This window comes from Salvelinus fontinalis, chromosome 36, assembly GCF_029448725.1.
Source record: "Salvelinus fontinalis isolate EN_2023a chromosome 36, ASM2944872v1, whole genome shotgun sequence".
NCBI lineage: Eukaryota > Metazoa > Chordata > Actinopteri > Salmoniformes > Salmonidae > Salvelinus > Salvelinus fontinalis.
The window spans coordinates 28492854-28511690 of NC_074700.1; the positions used below are offsets into that span (position 1 = coordinate 28492854).

The 18837-nt window shown below is 48.6% G+C and overlaps 1 protein-coding gene across 3 annotated transcripts; it reads right to left on the minus strand.

The window, feature by feature from the left end:
• Positions 1-1218: 1218 nt before the first annotated feature.
• anapc10 (anaphase promoting complex subunit 10) lies at positions 1219-18029 on the minus strand. 3 transcript variants are annotated; one of them, XM_055901249.1, is made up of 6 exons: positions 17870-18029; positions 11755-11870; positions 10963-11053; positions 3602-3722; positions 2055-2125; positions 1219-1939 (listed from the first exon to the last, which is right to left on the minus strand). In XM_055901249.1, exons 2-6 carry the CDS (start codon positions 11867-11869, stop codon positions 1780-1782), a joined length of 558 nt encoding a protein of 185 aa, XP_055757224.1. In that variant the 5' UTR covers position 11870; positions 17870-18029; the 3' UTR covers positions 1219-1779. The 3 variants fall into 3 exon arrangements, with proteins under 3 accessions (XP_055757224.1, XP_055757225.1, XP_055757223.1); XM_055901250.1 differs by lacking the exon at positions 17870-18029 and adding an exon at positions 17569-17683; XM_055901248.1 differs by lacking the exon at positions 17870-18029 and adding an exon at positions 17033-17052.
• Positions 18030-18837: the final 808 nt, after the last annotated feature.

The window sequence follows — 18837 nt, forward strand, 5'->3', positions numbered from 1 at the left end:
CAATCTGAAAAATGTTAAGAACTTTGAAAGTTTCTTCAAGTACAGTCACAAAAACCATCAAGCCCATCAAGCTATGATGAAACTGGCTCTCATGAGGACCGCCACAGGAAAGGAAGACCCAGAGTTACCTCTGCTGCAGAGTATAAGTTCATTAGTTACCAGCCTCAGAAATTACAGCCCAAATAAATGCTAGAGTTCAAGTAACAGACACGTCAACTGTTCAGAGGAGGCCGCATGAATCAGGCCTTCATGGTCAAATTGCTGCAAAGAAATCACTAAGAAGAGACTTGCAATGGACATTAGACCGGTGGAAATCTGTCCTTTGGTCTGATGAGTCCAAATTTGAGATTTTTGGTTCAAACCGCCGTTTCTTTTGAGACGCAGAGTAGGTGAACGGATGATCTTCGCATGTGTGGTTCCCACCGTGAAGCATGGAGGAGGAGGTGTGATGGTGCTTTGCTGGTGACACTGTCAGTGATTTATTTAGAATTTAAGGCACACTTAAGCATTCTGCAACGATACGCCATTCAATCTGGTTTGCGCTTAGTGGAACTATAATTTGTTTTTCAGCAGGACAATGACCCAACACACCTCCAGGCTGTGTAAGGGCTATTTGACCAAGAAGGAGAGTGATGGAGTGCTGCATCAGATGACCTGGCCTCTACAATCACCCGACCTCAACCCATTTGAGATGGTTTGGGATGAGTTGGACCACAGAGTGAAGGAAAAGCAGCCAACAAGTGCTCAGCATATGTGGGAACTCTTTCAAGACTATTGGAAAAGCATTCCTCATGAAGCTGGTTGAGAGAATGCCAAGAGTGTGAAAAGCTGTCAAAGGCAAAAGGTGGCTACTTTGAAGAATCTATAATATATTTTGATTTGTTTAACACTTTTTTGGTTACCACATGATTCCATATGTGTTGTTTCATAGTTTTGACGTCTTCACTATTATTCTACAATGTAAAAAAATATTACAAATATAGAACATCCCTTGAATGAGTAGGTGTTCTAAAACTTATGACTGGTACTTCATATAAAAATGTCAAAGTACCTCCTTTAAAACCCTTATCCCACCCCCTGCACGCTATCCCTCCAACCACACCTCATATCCTGTAGCACCAGATTCTCCCTTCAGAGGGGAGACAGTGCCTCCTGCTGGTTAAACTGTGGTGTAACACTGATTAGGACCTGTAGCTAGTAAAAGCAGACCTACGGGGCTCAAACTCAAAACACATTTAATTCAACAACAGACAGAGAGAGAAACATACATTTGACATTCATTCCTAGTCAGTACAGACAGCAGGTCTAGTCACACGGGTAGTAAACATGTGTTTTTTGGAGGCCTCAAACCACGACCCTTAACATGGTCTCATTGAAGTCTTCAAATCATCTTTACATCAGACACCAACCGAAAGAGAGACCGTCAGACTAATATGGAATTAACAACATCAATAACACAGATTGCTGCCCAAACGGCAACCTATTCCCTATATAGTGCACTACATTTGACAAGGGTCCAAAGGAACACCCGTAGGGGTCCCGGTCTAAAGTAGCGCACTATATATAGAGAATAGGGTGCCATGTAAGGGCTCCATGTAAACTAAATGAAAAGGATTTCAGGTTAACTTGAAAATTAGAATAATATTTCAATTTAAAAACTCAACATTCCAATTCCCTTATTTGTCAACACTGTACACTTAAGGGTTCCCACCCGGAACTCTGGAAAGTTCTAGTCGGAACCCTGAGAAGTTCCACCCAGAACCCCGGAACCCCTCAGTGTCATCTGATGGTGCGGTACATCATGAAGTCGACCGTGGTGCATCTTGGGAACTTGCCGATGGAGCTCTCCTCGACGGGGGTATACACCTTGATCTGTCTCATGTGCGTGTCTCTGCCGTTCTGGTGGTTGGCTAACACAGCTATCTGGATCATGAACGTCCTGAGGAAATGAATACATTAGAAAAACATTAGGACAGAGAATTTAACATATAGAATATCATTGGTCAAAGAAATGTCTTTGAGACACTTTACAGAACAACACCTATAAAATCTACCTGATGGGGTTGTTGACTGTGTCCAGAAGGGGGATGTGGATCCAACCACTAGGCTCTACCATCTCTAACTGCTGCAGTGAGGGAAGGAAGGGGAGGAGGAGGAAGAGTGAGGAGGAGGAGGAAGAGTGAGGAGGAAGAAGAGAAGGAGGAAGAAGAGAAGGAGGAGGAAGAGGAGTGAGGAGGAAGAGGAGTGAGGAGGAGGAGGAGTGAGGAGGAAGAAGAGTGAGGAGGAAGAAGAGAAGGAGGAGGAAGAAGAGAAGTGAGGAGAAAGAGGAGTGAGGAGGAAGAGGAGTGAGGAGGAGTGAGGAAGAAGAGAAAGAGGAGGAAGAAGAGAAGGAGGAGGAAGAAGAGAAGTGAGGAGGAAGAGGAGTGAGGAGGAAGAGGAGTGAGGAGGAGGAGGAGTGAGGAAGAAGAGAAAGAGGAGGAAGAAGAGGAAGAGGAGGAAGAAGAGGAAGAGGAGTGAGGAGGAAGAGGAGAAGGAGGAGGAAGAAGAGAAGTGAGGAGAAAGAGGAGTGAGGAGGAAGAGGAGTGAGGAGGAAGAAGAGTGAGGAGGAAGAAGAGAAGGAGGAGGAAGAAGAGAAGTGAGGAGAAAGAGGAGTGAGGAGGAAGAGGAGTGAGGAGGAGTGAGGAAGAAGAGAAAGAGGAGGAAGAAGAGAAGGAGGAGGAAGAAGAGAAGTGAGGAGAAAGAAGAGAAGTGAGGAGAAAGAAGAGAAGTGAGGAGAAAGAGGAGTGAGGAGGAAGAGGAGTGAGGAGGAGTGAGGAAGAAGAGAAAGAGGAGGAAGAAGAGGAAGAGGAGTGAGGAGGAAGAGGAGTGAGGGGGAAGAGGAGAAGGAGGAAGAAGAGAAGGAGGAGGAAGAAGAGAAGTGAGGAGAAAGAGGAGTGAGGAGGAAGAGGAGTGAGGAGGAGGAGGAGTGAGGAAGAAGAGAAAGAGGAGGAAGAAGAGGAAGAGGAGGAAGAAGAGGAAGAGGAGTGAGGAGGAAGAGGAGTGAGGGGGAAGAGGAGAAGGAGGAAGAAGAGAAGGAGGAGGAAGAAGAGAAGTGAGGAGAAAGAGGAGTGAGGAGGAAGAGAAGTGAGGAGGAAGAAAAGTGAGGAGGAAGAGGAGAAAGAGGAGGAAGAGGAGAAAGAGGAGGAAGAGGAGTGAGGAGGAAGAGGAGTGAGGAGGAAGAGGAGAAAGATCATCACATAAGTTATAACATGATATAACATCACATCACATAACAGTTATAACATCACATAAGTTATAACATCACATAACAGTTATAACATCACATAACAGTTATAACATCACATAACAGTTATAACATCACATAACAGTTATAACATCACATAACAGTTATAACATCACATAACAGTTATAACATCACATAACAGTTATAACATCACATAACAGTTATAACATCACATAACAGTTATAACATCACATAACAGTTATAACATCACATAAGTTATAACATCACATAACAGTTATAACATCACATAACAGTTATAACATCACATAACAGTTATAACATCACATAACAGTTATAACATCACATAACAGTTCTTACTCTGATCTCCTGCAGGTTGTGGAAGTTGTTTCCGACTCTGACAGAGATCTTACTGGGGGTGTAGCTCTCGTCTGACTTGTAGTCTGCATACATACACAACATCTTCACTGTAGTCTTTCTCCTGGGGAGAGGAGGAGGAGGGGAGGAAGAGATGAATGATGGTGTTTCTCCTGGGGAGAGAAGGAGGAGGGGAGGAAGAGATGAATGATGGTCTTTCTCCTGGGGAGAGGAGGGAAGGAAGAGATGAATGATGGTCTTTCTCCTGGGGAGAGGAGGAGGGAAGGAAGAGATGAATGATGGTCTTTCTCCTGAGGAGGGGAGGAGGGAAGGAAGAGATGAATGATGGTCTTTCTCCTGGGGAGAGGAGGAGGGAAGGAAGAGATGCATGATGGTCTTTCTCCTGAGGAGGGGAGGAGGGAAGGAAGAGATGCATGATGGTCTTTCTCCTGAGGATGAGGGAAGGAAGAGATGAATGATGGTCTTTCTCCTGAGGAGAGGAGGAGGGAAGGAAGAGATGAATGATGGTCTTTCTCCTGGGGGAGGAGGAGGGAAGGAAGAGATGCATGATGGTCTTTCTCCTGAGGAGGGGAGGAGGGAAGGAAGAGATGCATGATGGTCTTTCTCCTGAGGATGAGGGAAGGAAGAGATGCATGATGGTCTTTCTCCTGAGGAGAGGAGGAGGGAAGGAAGAGATGCATCATGGTCTTTCTCCTGGGGAGAGGAGGGAAGGAAGAGATGCATGATGGTCTTTCTCCTGGGGAGAGGAGGGAAGGAAGAGATGCATGATGGTCTTTCTCCTGAGGAGGGGAGGAGGGAAGGAAGAGATGCATGATGGTCTTTCTCCTGAGGAGGAGGGAAGGAAGAGATGCATGATGGTCCTTCTCCTGAGGAGAGGAGGAGGGAAGGAAGAGATGCATGATGGTCTTTCTCCTGAGGAGAGGAGGAGGGAAGGAAGAGATGCATGATGGTCTTTCTCCTGAGGAGGAGGGAAGGAAGAGATGCATGATGGTCTTTCTCCTGAGGAGGAGGGAAGGAAGAGATGCATGATGGTCTTTCTCCTGAGGATGAGGGAAGGAAGAGATGCATGATGGTCTTTCTCCTGAGGAGGAGGGAAGGAAGAGATGCATGATGGTCTTTCTCCTGAGGAGAGGAGGAGGGAAGGAAGAGATGAATGATGGTCTTTCTCCTGAGGAGAGAAGACAGAGATGCATGATGGTCTTTCTCCTGAGGAGGAGGGAAGGAAGAGATGCATGATGGTCTTTCTCCTGGGGAGAGGAGGAGGGAAGGAAGAGATGCATGATGGTCTTTCTCCTGAGGAGAGGAGGAGGGAAGGAAGAGATGAATGATGGTCTTTCTCCTGAGGAGAGAAGACAGAGATGCATGATGGTCTTTCTCCTGAGGAGAGGAGGAGGGAAGGAAGAGATGCATGATGGTCTTTCTCCTGAGGAGGAGGGAAGGAAGAGATGCATGATGGTCTTTCTCCTGGGGAGAGGAGGAGGGAAGGAAGAGATGCATGATGGTCTTTCTCCTGGGGAGAGGAGGAGGGAAGGAAGAGATGCATGATGGTCTTTCTCCTGGGGATGAGGGAAGGAAGAGATGCATGGTGGTCTTTCTCCTGAGGAGAGGAGGAGGGAAGGAAGAGATGCACGATGGTCTTTCTCCTGAGGAGAGGAGGAGGGAAGGAAGAGATGCATGATGGTCTTTCTCCTGGGGAGAGGAGGAGGGAAGGAAGAGATGCATGATGGTCTTTCTCCTGGGGATGAGGGAAGGAAGAGATGCATGGTGGTCTTTCTCCTGAGGAGAGGAGGAGGGAAGGAAGAGATGCATGATGGTCTTTCTCCTGAGGAGGAGGGAAGGAAGAGATGCATGATGGTCTTTCTCCTGAGGAGGAGGGAAGGAAGAGATGCATGATGGTCTTTCTCCTGAGGAGAGGAGGAGGGAAGGAAGAGATGCATGATGGTCTTTCTCCTGAGGAGAGGAGGAGGGAAGGAAGAGATGCATGATGGTCTTTCTCCTGAGGAGGAGGGAAGGAAGAGATGCATGATGGTCTTTCTCCTGAGGAGAGGAGGGAAGGAAGAGATGCATGGTGGTCTTTCTCCTGAGGAGAGGAGGAGGGAAGGAAGAGATGAATGATGGTCTTTCTCCTGAGGAGAGGAGGGAAGGAAGAGATGCATGATGGTCTTTCTCCTGAGGAGGAGGGAAGGAAGAGATGCATGATGGTCTTTCTCCTGAGGAGGAGGGAAGGAAGAGATGCATGGTGGTCTTTCTCCTGAGGAGGAGGGAAGGAAGAGATGCATGATGGTCTTTCTCCTGAGGAGAGGAGGGAAGGAAGAGATGCATGATGGTCTTTCTCCTGAGGAGGAGGGAAGGAAGAGATGCATGGTGGTCTTTCTCCTGAGGAGGAGGGAAGGAAGAGATGCATGATGGTCTTTCTCCTGGGGATGAGGGAAGGAAGAGATGCATGGTGGTCTTTCTCCTGAGGAGGAGGGAAGGAAGAGATGCATGATGGTCTTTCTCCTGAGGAGGAGGGAAGGAAGAGATGCATGATGGTCTTTCTCCTGGGGATGAGGGAAGGAAGAGATGCATGGTGGTCTTTCTCCTGAGGAGAGGAGGAGGGAAGGAAGAGATGCATGATGGTCTTTCTCCTGAGGAGGAGGGAAGGAAGAGATGCATGATGGTCTTTCTCCTGAGGAGAGGAGGGAAGGAAGAGATGCATGATGGTCTTTCTCCTGAGGAGGAGGGAAGGAAGAGATGCATGATGGTCTTTCTCCTGAGGAGAGGAGGAGGGAAGGAAGAGATGCATGATGGTCTTTCTCCTGAGGAGGAGGGAAGGAAGAGATGCATGATGGTCTTTCTCCTGAGGAGGAGGGAAGGAAGAGATGCATGATGGTCTTTCTCCTGAGGAGAGGAGGGAAGGAAGAGATGCATGGTGGTCTTTCTCCTGAGGAGGAGGGAAGGAAGAGATGCATGGTGGTCTTTCTCCTGAGGAGGAGGGAAGGAAGAGATGCATGGTGGTCTTTCTCCGGAGGAGAGGAGGAGGGAAGGAAGAGATGCATGATGGTCTTTCTCCTGGGGAGAGGAGGAGGGAAGGAAGAGATGCATGATGGTCTTTCTCCTGAGGAGAGGAGGAGGGAAGGAAGAGATGCATGATGGTCTTTCTCCGGAGGAGAGGAGGAGGGAAGGAAGAGATGCATGGTGGTCTTTCTCCTGGGGAGAGGAGGAGGGAAGGAAGAGATGCATGATGGTCTTTCTCCTGGGGAGAGGAGGAGGGAAGGAAGAGATGCATGATGGTCTTTCTCCTGAGGAGAGGAGGAGGGAAGGAAGAGATGAATGATGGTCTTTCTCCTGGGGAGAGGAGGAGGGAAGGAAGAGATGCATGATGGTCTTTCTCCTGAGGAGGAGGGAAGGAAGAGATGAATGATGGTCTTTCCCCTGAGGAGAGGAGGGGAGGAAGAGATGCATGATGGTCTTTCTCCTGAGGATGAGGGAAGGAAGAGATGCATGGTGGTCTTTCTCCTGAGGAGGAGGGAAGGAAGAGATGCATGATGGTCTTTCTCCTGAGGAGGAGGGAAGGAAGAGATGCATGGTGGTCTTTCTCCTGGGGAGAGGAGGAGGGAAGGAAGAGATGCATGATGGTCTTTCTCCTGAGGAGGAGGGAAGGAAGAGATGAATGATGGTCTTTCCCCTGAGGAGAGGAGGAGGGAAGGAAGAGATGAATGATGGTCTTTCTCCTGGGGAGAGGAGGAGGGAAGGAAGAGATGAATGATGGTCTTTCTCCTGAGGAGGAGGGAAGGAAGAGATGCATGATGGTCTTTCTCCTGAGGAGGAGGGAAGGAAGAGATGCATGATGGTCTTTCTCCTGAGGAGAGGAGGAGGGAAGGAAGAGATGAATGATGGTCTTTCTCCTGGGGAGGAGGGAAGGAAGAGATGAATGATGGTCTTTCTCCTGAGGAGAGGAGGAGGGAAGGAAGAGATGAATGATGGTCTTTCTCCTGAGGAGGAGGGAAGGAAGAGATGCATGATGGTCTTTCTCCTGAGGAGGAGGGAAGGAAGAGATGCATGATGGTCTTTCTCCTGAGGAGAGGAGGAGGGAAGGAAGAGATGAATGATGGTCTTTCCCCTGAGGAGAGGAGGAGGGAAGGAAGAGAGGCATGATGGTCTTTCTCCTGAGGAGGAGGGAAGGAAGAGATGAATGATGGTCTTTCCCCTGAGGAGAGGAGGAGGGAAGGAAGAGATGCATGATGGTCTTTCTCCTGGGGAGAGGAGGAGGGAAGGAAGAGATGAATGATGGTCTTTCTCCTGGGGAGAGGAGGAGGGAAGGAAGAGATGCATGATGGTCTTTCTCCTGGGGAGAGGAGGAGGGGAGACAGAGATGCATGATGGTCTTTCTCCTGAGGAGAGGAGGAGGGAAGGAAGAGATGCATGATGGTCTTTCTCCTGAGGAGAGGAGGGAAGGAAGAGATGCATGATGGTCTTTCTCCTGGGGAGAGGAGGAGGGAAGGAAGAGATGCATGATGGTCTTTCTCCTGGGGATGAGGGAAGGAAGAGATGCATGATGGTCTTTCTCCTGGGGAGAGGAGGAGGGAAGGAAGAGATGCATGATGGTCTTTCTCCTGGGGAGAGGAGGAGGGAAGGAAGAGATGCATGATGGTCTTTCTCCTGGGGAGAGGAGGAGGGGAGACAGAGATGCATGATGGTCTTTCTCCTGAGGAGAGGAGGAGGGAAGGAAGAGATGCATGATGGTCTTTCTCCTGAGGAGAGGAGGGAAGGAAGAGATGCATGATGGTCTTTCTCCTGGGGAGAGGAGGAGGGAAGGAAGAGATGCATGATGGTCTTTCTCCTGGGGATGAGGGAAGGAAGAGATGCATGATGGTCTTTCTCCTGGGGATGAGGGAAGGAAGAGATGAATGGTGGTCTTTCTCCTGAGGAGGAGGGAAGGAAGAGATGCATGGTGGTCTTTCTCCTGGGGATGAGGGAAGGAAGAGATGCATGATGGTCTTTCTCCTGAGGAGAGGAGGGAAGGAAGAGATGCATGATGGTCTTTCTCCTGAGGAGGAGGGAAGGAAGAGATGCATGATGGTCTTTCTCCTGAGGAGAGGAGGGAAGGAAGAGATGCATGATGGTCTTTCTCCTGAGGAGGAGGGAAGGAAGAGATGCATGATGGTCTTTCTCCTGAGGAGAGGAGGAGGGAAGGAAGAGATGCATGGTGGTCTTTCTCCTGAGGAGGAGGGAAGGAAGAGATGCATGATGGTCTTTCTCCTGAGGAGAGGAGGGAAGGAAGAGATGCATGGTGGTCTTTCTCCTGAGGAGGAGGGAAGGAAGAGATGCATGGTGGTCTTTCTCCTGAGGAGGAGGGAAGGAAGAGATGCATGATGGTCTTTCTCCTGAGGAGGAGGGAAGGAAGAGATGCATGGTGGTCTTTCTCCTGGGGATGAGGGAAGGAAGAGATGCATGGTGGTCTTTCTCCTGAGGAGAGGAGGAGGGAAGGAAGAGATGCATGATGGTCTTTCTCCTGAGGAGGAGGGAAGGAAGAGATGCATGATGGTCTTTCTCCTGAGGAGGAGGGAAGGAAGAGATGCATGATGGTCTTTCTCCTGAGGAGAGGAGGAGGGAAGGAAGAGATGCATGATGGTCTTTCTCCTGAGGAGGAGGGAAGGAAGAGATGCATGATGGTCTTTCTCCTGAGGAGGAGGGAAGGAAGAGATGCATGATGGTCTTTCTCCTGGGGAGAGGAGGAGGGAAGGAAGAGATGCATGATGGTCTTTCTCCTGGGGAGAGGAGGAGGGAAGGAAGAGATGAATGATGGTCTTTCTCCTGGGGAGAGGAGGAGGGAAGGAAGAGATGAATGGTGGTCTTTCTCCTGGGGAGAGGAGGAGGGAAGGAAGAGATGCATGATGGTCTTTCTCCTGGGGAGAGGAGGAGGGGAGACAGAGATGAATGATGGTCTTTCTCCTGAGGAGAGGAGGAGGGAAGACAGAGATGAATGATGTAGTATGTTGGAGATGCCTTCATTGAGATCCTGATTGACTAATTCAGTCACAGGCAGGCAGGCAGGCAGGCAGGCAGGGAGACAGGCAGGCAGGCAGGCAGGCAGGCAGGCAGGCAGGCAGGCAGGCAGGCAGGCAGGCAGACAGGCAGGCAGGGAGGCAGGCAGGCAGGCAGGGAGGCAGGCAGGGAGACAGGCAGGCAGGCAGGCAGGCAGGGAGACAGGCAGGCAGGGAGACAGGCAGGGAGACAGGCAGGGAGACAGGCAAGCAGGCAGGGAGACAGGCAAGCAGGCAGAGAGACAGGCAAGCAGGCAGGGAGACAGGCAGGGAGACAGGGAGGCAGGCAGGCAGACAGGGAGGCAGGCAGGGAGACAGGGAGACAGGCAGGGAGACAGGCAGGCAGGCAGGGAGACAGGCAGGCAGGCAGGGAGACAGGCAGGCAGACAGGCAGGCAGGCAGGCAGACAGGCAGGCAGACAGGCAAGCAGACAGGCAGGCAGGGAGACAGGCAGGCAGGCAGGCAGGGAGACAGGCAGGCAGGCAGACAGGCAGGCAGACAGGGAGACAGGCAGACAGGGAGACAGGCAAGCAGGGAGACAGGCAGGCAGGCAGGCAGACAGGCAGGGAGGCAGGGAGACAGGGAGACAGGCAGGGAGACAGGCAGGGAGACAGGCAGGGAGACAGGCAGGGAGACAGGCAGGGAGACAGGCAGGGAGACAGGCAAGCAGGCAGGGAGACATGCAAGCAGGCAGGGAGACAGGCAGGGAGACAGGGAGGCAGGCAGGCAGACAGGGAGGCAGGCAGGGAGACAGGCAGGGAGACAGGCAGGCAGGCAGGGAGACAGGCAGGGAGACAGGCAGGCAGACAGGCAGGCAAGCAGACAGGCAGGCAGGGAGACAGGCAGGCAGGCAGGCAGGGAGACAGGCAGGCAGGCAGACAGGGAGACAGGCAGACAGGGAGACAGGCAGGCAGACAGGCAGGCAGACAGGCAGGCAGACAGGCAGGCAGGGAGACAGGCAGGCAGGCAGGCAGGCAGACAGACAGACAGGGAGACAGGCAGGGAGACAGGCAGGGAGACAGGCAGGCATGGAGGGAGACAGGCAGACAGGCAGGCAGACAGGCAGGGAGACAGGCAGGCAGGCAGGCAGACAGGCAGACAGACAGGGAGACAGACAGGGAGACAGGCAGGGAGACAGGCAGGCATGGAGACAGGCAGGCAGGCAGGGAGACAGGCAGGCAGGCAGGCAGGGAGACAGGCAGGCAGGCAGGGAGACAGGCAGGCAGGCAGGGAGACAGGCAGACAGGCAGGCAGACAGGCAGGCAGACAGGCAGGCAGGCAGGCAGAGAGACAGGCAGGCATGGAGACAGACTGTACCTAAACTGGATGTTGACTAGGTGTGGCTGGGATCCATCAGACTGCCAGTATGTCTCCAAGTTATCATCTCTCAGCTGGTCCACACCAAAACCTAGAGAGGGAGGAGGAGAGAGGGAGGAGGAGAGAGGGAGGAGGAGAGAGGGAGGGGGAGAGAGTCAGTGTATGAGTTCACCAGTCAGCTGACTAGAGCAGAGAAAGAACACCAGGGTTGTGTTCATCAGAGAGGACGAAGGAGAACACCAGGGTTGAGTTCATCAGAGAGGACGAAGGAGAACACCAGGGTTGAGTTCATCAGAGAGGACGAAGGAGAACACCAGGGTTGAGTTCATCAGAGAGGACGAAGGAGAACACCAGGGTTGAGTTCATCAGAGAGGACGAAGGAGAACACCAGGGTTGAGTTCATCAGAGAGGACGAAGGAGAACACCAGGGTTGAGTTCATCAGAGAGGACGAAGGAGAACACCAGGGTTGAGTTCATCAGAGAGGACGAAGGAGAACACCAGGGTTGAGTTCATCAGAGAGGACGAAGGAGAACACCAGGGTTGAGTTCATCAGAGAGGACGAAGGAGAACACCAGGGTTGAGTTCATCAGAGAGGACGAAGGAGAACACCAGGGTTGAGTTCATCAGAGAGGACGAAGGAGAACACCAGGGTTGAGTTCATCAGACAACAGACTGAAACCCGGGAGGGACAGTCCTGAATTGTCCAATAACTCGTTTTCATTACATGTGTGCAAAAACATTTATTTTTTTGCTACAGTGTGCACTAACGAATAGAACCCAACCGAACTCACCTGGTTTACAGGAAGACAGAGACCACACCGCCTGAGAGCCGATCTCCCGGACCGTCCCGGTCCTCTCCAGCTGCTTGGGGTCAGAACCCGGCGGGGTCTTACTGGGGGTTGCCATGCTACACAACACAGGAAGGAACAAAACCATTGAAAATAGAATGAATTACATCAGAGGTCACAGCCCCAAATCGATGTTGTCTGATAGGGTGGATGGTGGTGGCGCTGACAGCTCCTGCTAGGACTGCTTTACGGTGGTAAATATTACCTTGTTTGATCCCAGTGTTGCTCCGATCACTTCCTACGACTTATTAAAAATACTTATTATGTAGGTATTCTTATCTTGTATTAGTTATTATTAGCTGTATGGATCTAGAACTGTAAGTGTAGTTTAGTAGGATGGAGGCAGCCATAGATCTATGGATCTAGAACAGTAAGTGTAGTTTAGTAGGATAGAGGCATCCATAGCTGTATGGATCTAGAACAGTAAGTGTAGTTTAGTAGGATGAGGCAGCCATAGCTGCAGTAAGTATGTTTTTTTTATTGAAGTATTCTTTCTCGCTGATGAAAAGGGACCATATGTTTTGAAAGCTGTGTCGCAAGCGATGATTGACCTTCCTAAATGTTAAAATACAGCGTTTCGATTGTAGTTCACGAGGCAGTAGTGGGCGAACCGCAGGGAGACGGCAGAAAGTCCGACAACCGCAGGGAGACGGCAGAAAGTCCGACAACCGCAGGGAGACGGCAGAAAGTCCGACAACCGCAGGGAGACGGCAGAAAGTCCGACAACCGCAGGGAGACGGCAGAAAGTCCGACAACCGCAGGGAGACGGCAGAAAGTCCGACAACCGCAGGGAGACGGCAGAAAGTCCGACAACCGCAGGGAGACGGCAGAAAGTCCGACAACCGCAGGGAGACGGCAGAAAGTCCGACAACCGCAGGGAGACGGCAGAAAGTCCGACAACCGCAGGGAGACGGCAGAAAGTCCGACAACCGACGGGAGACGGCAGAAAGTCCGACAACCGCAGGGAGACGGCAGAAAGTCCGACAACCGACGGGAGACGGCAGAAAGTCCGACAACCGACGGGAGACGGCAGAAAGTCCGACGGGAGACGGCAGAAAGTCCGACAACCGACGGGAGACGGCAGAAAGTCCGACAACCGACGGGAGACGGCAGAAAGTCCGACAACCGACGGGAGACGGCAGAAAGTCCGACAACCGACGGGAGACGGCAGAAAGTCCGACAACCGACGGGAGACGGCAGAATGTCCGACAACCGACGGCAGAAAGTCCGACAACCGACGGGAGACGGCAGAAAGTCCGACAACCGACGGGAGACGGCAGAAAGTCCGACAACCGACGGGAGACGGCAGAAAGTCCGACAACCGACGGGAGACGGCAGAAAGTCCGACAACCGACGGGAGACGGCAGAAAGTCCGACAACCGACGGGAGACGGCAGAAAGTCCGACAACCGACGGGAGACGGCAGAAAGTCCGACAATCGACGGGAGACGGCAGAATGTCCGACAACCGACGGCAGAAAGTCCGACAACTGACGGGAGACGGCAGAAAGTCCGACAACCGACGGGAGACGGCAGAAAGTCCGACAACCGCAGGGAGACGGCAGAATATCCGACAACCGCAGAGAGACGACAGAATAGGCGCCTAGAGTTTAAGAGCTAGACAAAAACACAGGTCATCTACAGCAGAGGTGCATAAATTCAAAATGTACCACACTGCTCAACACAGGATCACCACACGGATCTAGATGATGTTGTAGCCTTTGATCACATTGGTCTCAGTCATGAGGTACGGGAGGTAAAATCATTGACGTAATGATTTGAGTTTGTAGAATATATTTCTAGTTGTAAACACAATTTGCAAAATGTGTAACTGATGAGTTGTGAACATGAAAGAATAATCTGTAGTTGTAAACACATACTCAAACTTGTAAACTTAAAAATGTGTAACTGATGAGTTGTGAACATGAAAGAATAATCTGTAGTTGTAAACACATACTCAAACTTGTAAACTTAAAAATGTGCGAGCAATCATAAACATTTGTACACCTGCAGCATGTCAAGTTCGCACAATCAGACTTTTGGCAATGCTTTAGCATCCTACTGTGACAAAAAGGTTTTGTAAACTATTTTTAAGCTAGATTCTGTATGGAGCCATAGCTACCTAGCTAGATTCTGTATGGAGCCATAGCTACCTAGCTAGATTCTGTATGGAGCCATAGCTACCTAGCTAGATTCTGTATGGAGCCATAGCTACCTAGCTAGATTCTGTATGGAGCCATAGCTACCTAGCTAGATTCTGTATGGAGCCATAGCTACCTAGCTAGATTCTGTATGGAGCCATAGCTACCTAGCTAGATTCTGTATGGAGCCATAGCTACCTAGCTAGATTCTGTATGGAGCCATAGCTACCTAGCTAGATTCTGTATGGAGCCATAGCTACCTAGCTAGATTCTGTATGGAGCCATTGGCTGCATTCTGTGAATCTGTAGCTACTACCCTTTGATTCACGTAAAACCTTATCTTAAACCATTTACAATTGTCCGTCCCCCATCTCCAGGCTGCAATCCTCTCCCAGTTAGACAGGGTCTGTTCAGGCCTGCCGCCAGCTCCACGATGCCCTGGGCGACGTGAAGGCCTGATCAGTTCAGACTGATGTGGTATACTCATTTATGCCATCGGAATAATCCCGGAACATATTCCGGTCTGTGCGAAACAATCCTGTAGTATAGTATCCACTTCCTGGTTGAATGAGTCACTTGCACTTCCTGTTTGAGTTTTTGCTTGTAAGTAGGAATCAGGAGGATAGAGTTATGGTCAGATTTGCTAAATGGAGGGCGAGGGAGAGCTTTGCATGAGTCTGTGTGTGGAGTAAAGGTGGTCTAGAGTTGTTGTCCCCCCCCCCCTCTGGTTGCACGTGGCATGCTGGTAGAAATGAGGTAAAATGGATTTCAGTTTTCCTGCTTCCAGAGCACCGCCACTAGGAGCGCCGACACCAAGAGCGCCGACACCAAGAGCGCCGACACCAAGAGCGCCGACACTAGGAGCACCGCCACTAAGAGCACCGCCACTAAGAGCGCCGACACTAAGAGCAACACCACTAGGAGCGCCGCCACTAAGAGCGCTGCTAGGAGCGCCGCCACTAGGAGCACCAACACTAAGAGCACCGCCACTAGGAGCACCGTTACTAGGAGCGCCGACACTAAGAGCGCCGCCACTAAGAGCACCGCCACTTATAACTATAATAATAACTATAATAATAATAATAACTACGATAATAATAATAACTAATAATATTTATAACCATAATAATAATTATAATAACTATAATTTAAGCAATAATAATAGAAGCTACGATACTACTACTAATAATAACTATGACAATAATAATAACTATGGTTATAGTTACCATAATATTAACTATAATAATAATAACTATGATAATAATAATAATAACTACGATAATAATAATAACTATGGTTATAGTTACAATAATATTAACTATAATAATAATAACTACGATAATAATAATAATAACTATGAAAATAATAATAATAATAATAACTATGATAATGATAATAACTATGATAATTATTATTATAATAACTATGATAATAAGAATTATAATAACTATGATAATAATAATAACTATGATAATAATAATAATAATAGCTATGATAATAATAATTATAATAATAGCTCTGGAACATAATCACAGTTGGACGTGTACATGAGAACCATGTATGTGCTGTGGACATATACAGTGATGCACAACTGCCTGAATCTACCTTTTCCACACTAATACACCCAAACGGTCACGAGCACAGACCCGTGCGTTCAATCAGTGACGTCACCTGCTCTGAAAAGGCCACACGTTTGTTCGAGCGATAGGTAACAACGTTTTGTGGGTGACCGTTGTCACTGTGTTCAGAGGGTCCCTGGTTCGAGCCCAAGTTGGCGAGAGGAGAGGGACGGAAGCAACACTGTTTACAGTACATACAGAAACCCAGTCATAGAAAATCAGAGAGAATATTGATCATTTATCAAAGGTTCCCATGTAATGCAAAGCAGGCTAAACAAACAAGGTATTTCTGAGCTGGCATTTACAACCGCAGCAGTGACCATATCTAGTTTACAACCTAAAGATGATGTAAAAGTTGAGATTTACATTTAAGTCATTTAGCAGACGCTCTTATCCAGAGCGACTTACAAATTGGAAAGTTCATACATATTCATCCTGGTTCCCCCGTGGGAATTGAACCCTGGTCCCCCCGTGGGAATTGAACCCACAACCCTGGCGTTGCAAGCGCCATGCTCTACCAACTGAGCCACACGGGACCACCATTTAGACTGGTGCCCAGATATCACAGATGCTACATAAGTCACAGAGAGGACATACTTACAAAAAAAAAAGTCAATATTAAATTGAGCACCCAGGAGAGGAGGGACACAATCCTGTCGGTTGTCTGGTCCACTGCAACCCAGCTCCCTGCACCCTCATGGACAAAGTGTCGTGGTAGAGCTTGAAGAACCTGTCAAGGTGTTGTATTGTGTTGGGAAGCGACTGCTCACTGTGGCCTCCAGCCGTGCCCATGGTGTACTGCAGCGTCAGTCGTTCGACTGGCCCTGCACCTACTGTGCCGAAGTAGTTTCGAATGAGGTTTGTGTGTGTGTGTGTGTGTGTGTGTGTGTGTGTGTGTGTGTTCTTGCCGGGATGCACCCTAGTCATTAATTTAGACAAAAATCATGCAGTTTTCTTACAAGTGTATTTGGTTAAGCATGATTTTAATCTGCGAGAGAAGGCCTACCCCTGGTGGAAAGAGGCTGTACGGCACAAAATGAGTTGCAAATGTGCGCTGTACCTTACGTTGTGGCACGTCACGATGTAACGTACAGCGTCGGGGGAGGGGTCAGTTTTTTAAAATATTTTCTCAAATACTGTTAGTCAATTACCATGTCAACCAACACTGAATCAAAACGTAGTTCACACCCCGGATTTTGATGCCAACACAGTCACATTCGTTTTCATTGCAGCCTCGTTTGAATGTCGCGGTTACGCACATTTGTACTGAATGTGGTGAGTTTACTTATCTAGCTTAAAAAATAGTTTGCCAAATAACTTTACCAAATTGATTTCGGTAGCTAGCATCAAAACTACAACGTTAGTTACAAACTTAATAACAATGATTTTGACAAAAGCTTCCAAAAACATATTACAAAGAAGAAAAAAGCTTGTTGCCATTAAAGAAAGACATTTAAACGTACCCGCCGTGACAGCTGAGCTTCTTTGGTGGACATTGCGCAAATGGTAACCTGGTAACCCACGTCGTGATTGACAGGTGGTTGTGCCAGACTCCACGGCCCATGTGAGCTGTCACCAACCAACCAGTGTAGAGTATACTGGTATATGAAAATCTCATCTGATTGATTAGAAGAAGCTGGTCCCGTCCCAACCTCCAAGGGCTCCTGCTCTCTTTCTCAGTGCTTGAACGTCTACAAATCTTTTTGTTACGGTAGGCCGCTAAAGCACTGCCAAAAGTCTGAGCATGCGAAATTGACATGAGCAGGCGAACAGATGCAATTATTGCTCACACATATTAAAAGTTACAAGTTTGCGAATGCGATTACAACTACAAATTAGTATTTTTCATATTCACAACTCATCAGTTACATGTTTGGGAATGTGTTTACAAGTAGAAATATATTCAACAAACTCAAATCATTATGCGCTGCCTTGTTAACTCGTCATTGTCACGCCAAACAACATGTGACAATTACAGTTCTGAGATATCATTACCTACCTTATTCATTCAAACAAAATAGCCCTCATGGCTTGACATTGTAATGCAGTGACCCGGATTCGAACCGACGTACGTACGGTCACAACGCGAAATACAGCAGATGGCTTTTCATTCAAACCTGAAGTGACGTGCGCTAGTAGTACGCAAAGTACAGTATCAATTACCATGGGAGTTGGCAACATGACAATAACAAGTATCACGTCAATAACCCTTTTCGCATCTCTGTCGAGTTAGCTAGCTAGCTATGTTAACAGTCATGCAAAAACCATTTGTGCCAGAAACAAGAACTTTCTTATATTACCTTACTCCTAATGTCGTGGTTTTACTTTTCGTTTTTAACTAATCGTAGATGGCATTTGTTTAATGAAATATTAAATTACTGTTGCTTGTTTTGCTACTTCGAATCTCCCACTTCTCGCTCTAGGTTTGGTCGCATGTTGATGACGACACGGGAAGTGGAGACACTTCTGTCGCACAACAATGCCTTTCTCGCGCGATCTTTTCCTAGACTTAGGTTGCTGTAGAGAGGTTGCTGGGGCCAGTAACCGACAACTGAATGAAGTCAACAGCAGCAGTATTAGTTGTATAAATATCATACACCCCCCCCCCCCCCCAAGAATGCTAACCTCCCCTGTTATTGTAATGGTGTGTGGTTAGCATGTCTTGGGGGTATGATATAAAATGCTAACCTCCCCTGTTATTGTAATGGTGAGTGGTTAGCATGTCTTGGGGGTATGATATAAAATGCTAACCTCCCCTGTTATTGTAATGGTGAGTGGTTAGCATGTCTTGGGGGTATGATATAAAATGCTAACCTCCCCTGTTATTGTAATGGTGAGTGGTTAGCATGTCTTGGGGGTATGATATAAAATGCTAACCTCCCCTGTTATTGTAATGGTGAGAGGTTAGCATGTCTTGGGGGTATGATATAAAATGCTAACCTCCCCTGTTATTGTAATGGTGAGAGGTTAGCATGTCTTGGGGGTATGATATAAAATGCTAACCTCCCCTGTTATTGTAATGGTGAGAGGTTAGCATGTCTTGGGGGTATGATATAAAATGCTAACCTCCCCTGTTATTGTAATGGTGAGAAGTTAGCATGTCTTGGAGGTATGATATAAAATGCTAACCTCCCCTGTTATTGTAATGGTGAGAAGTTAGCATGTCTTGGGGGTATGCTAACCTCCCCTGTTATTGTAATGGTGAGAGGTTAGCATGTCTTGGGGGTATGATATAAAATGCTAACCTCCCCTGTTATTGTAATGGTGA

Excerpts from the sequence above, each read along its gene's own strand:
- anapc10 (XM_055901249.1), bottom strand. The coding sequence starts at position 11,869 with ATGGCAACCCCCAGTAAGACCCCGCCGGGTTCTGACCCCAAGCAGCTG. Across the intron at positions 3,723-10,962 it reads CTAGTCAACATCCAGTTTAG|GAGAAAGACTACAGTGAAGA; the intron begins GTACAGTCTGTC and ends TCCTCTCCCCAG. Across the intron at positions 1,940-2,054 it reads ACAGTCAACAACCCCATCAG|GACGTTCATGATCCAGATAG; the intron begins GTAGATTTTATA and ends TCATTTCCTCAG.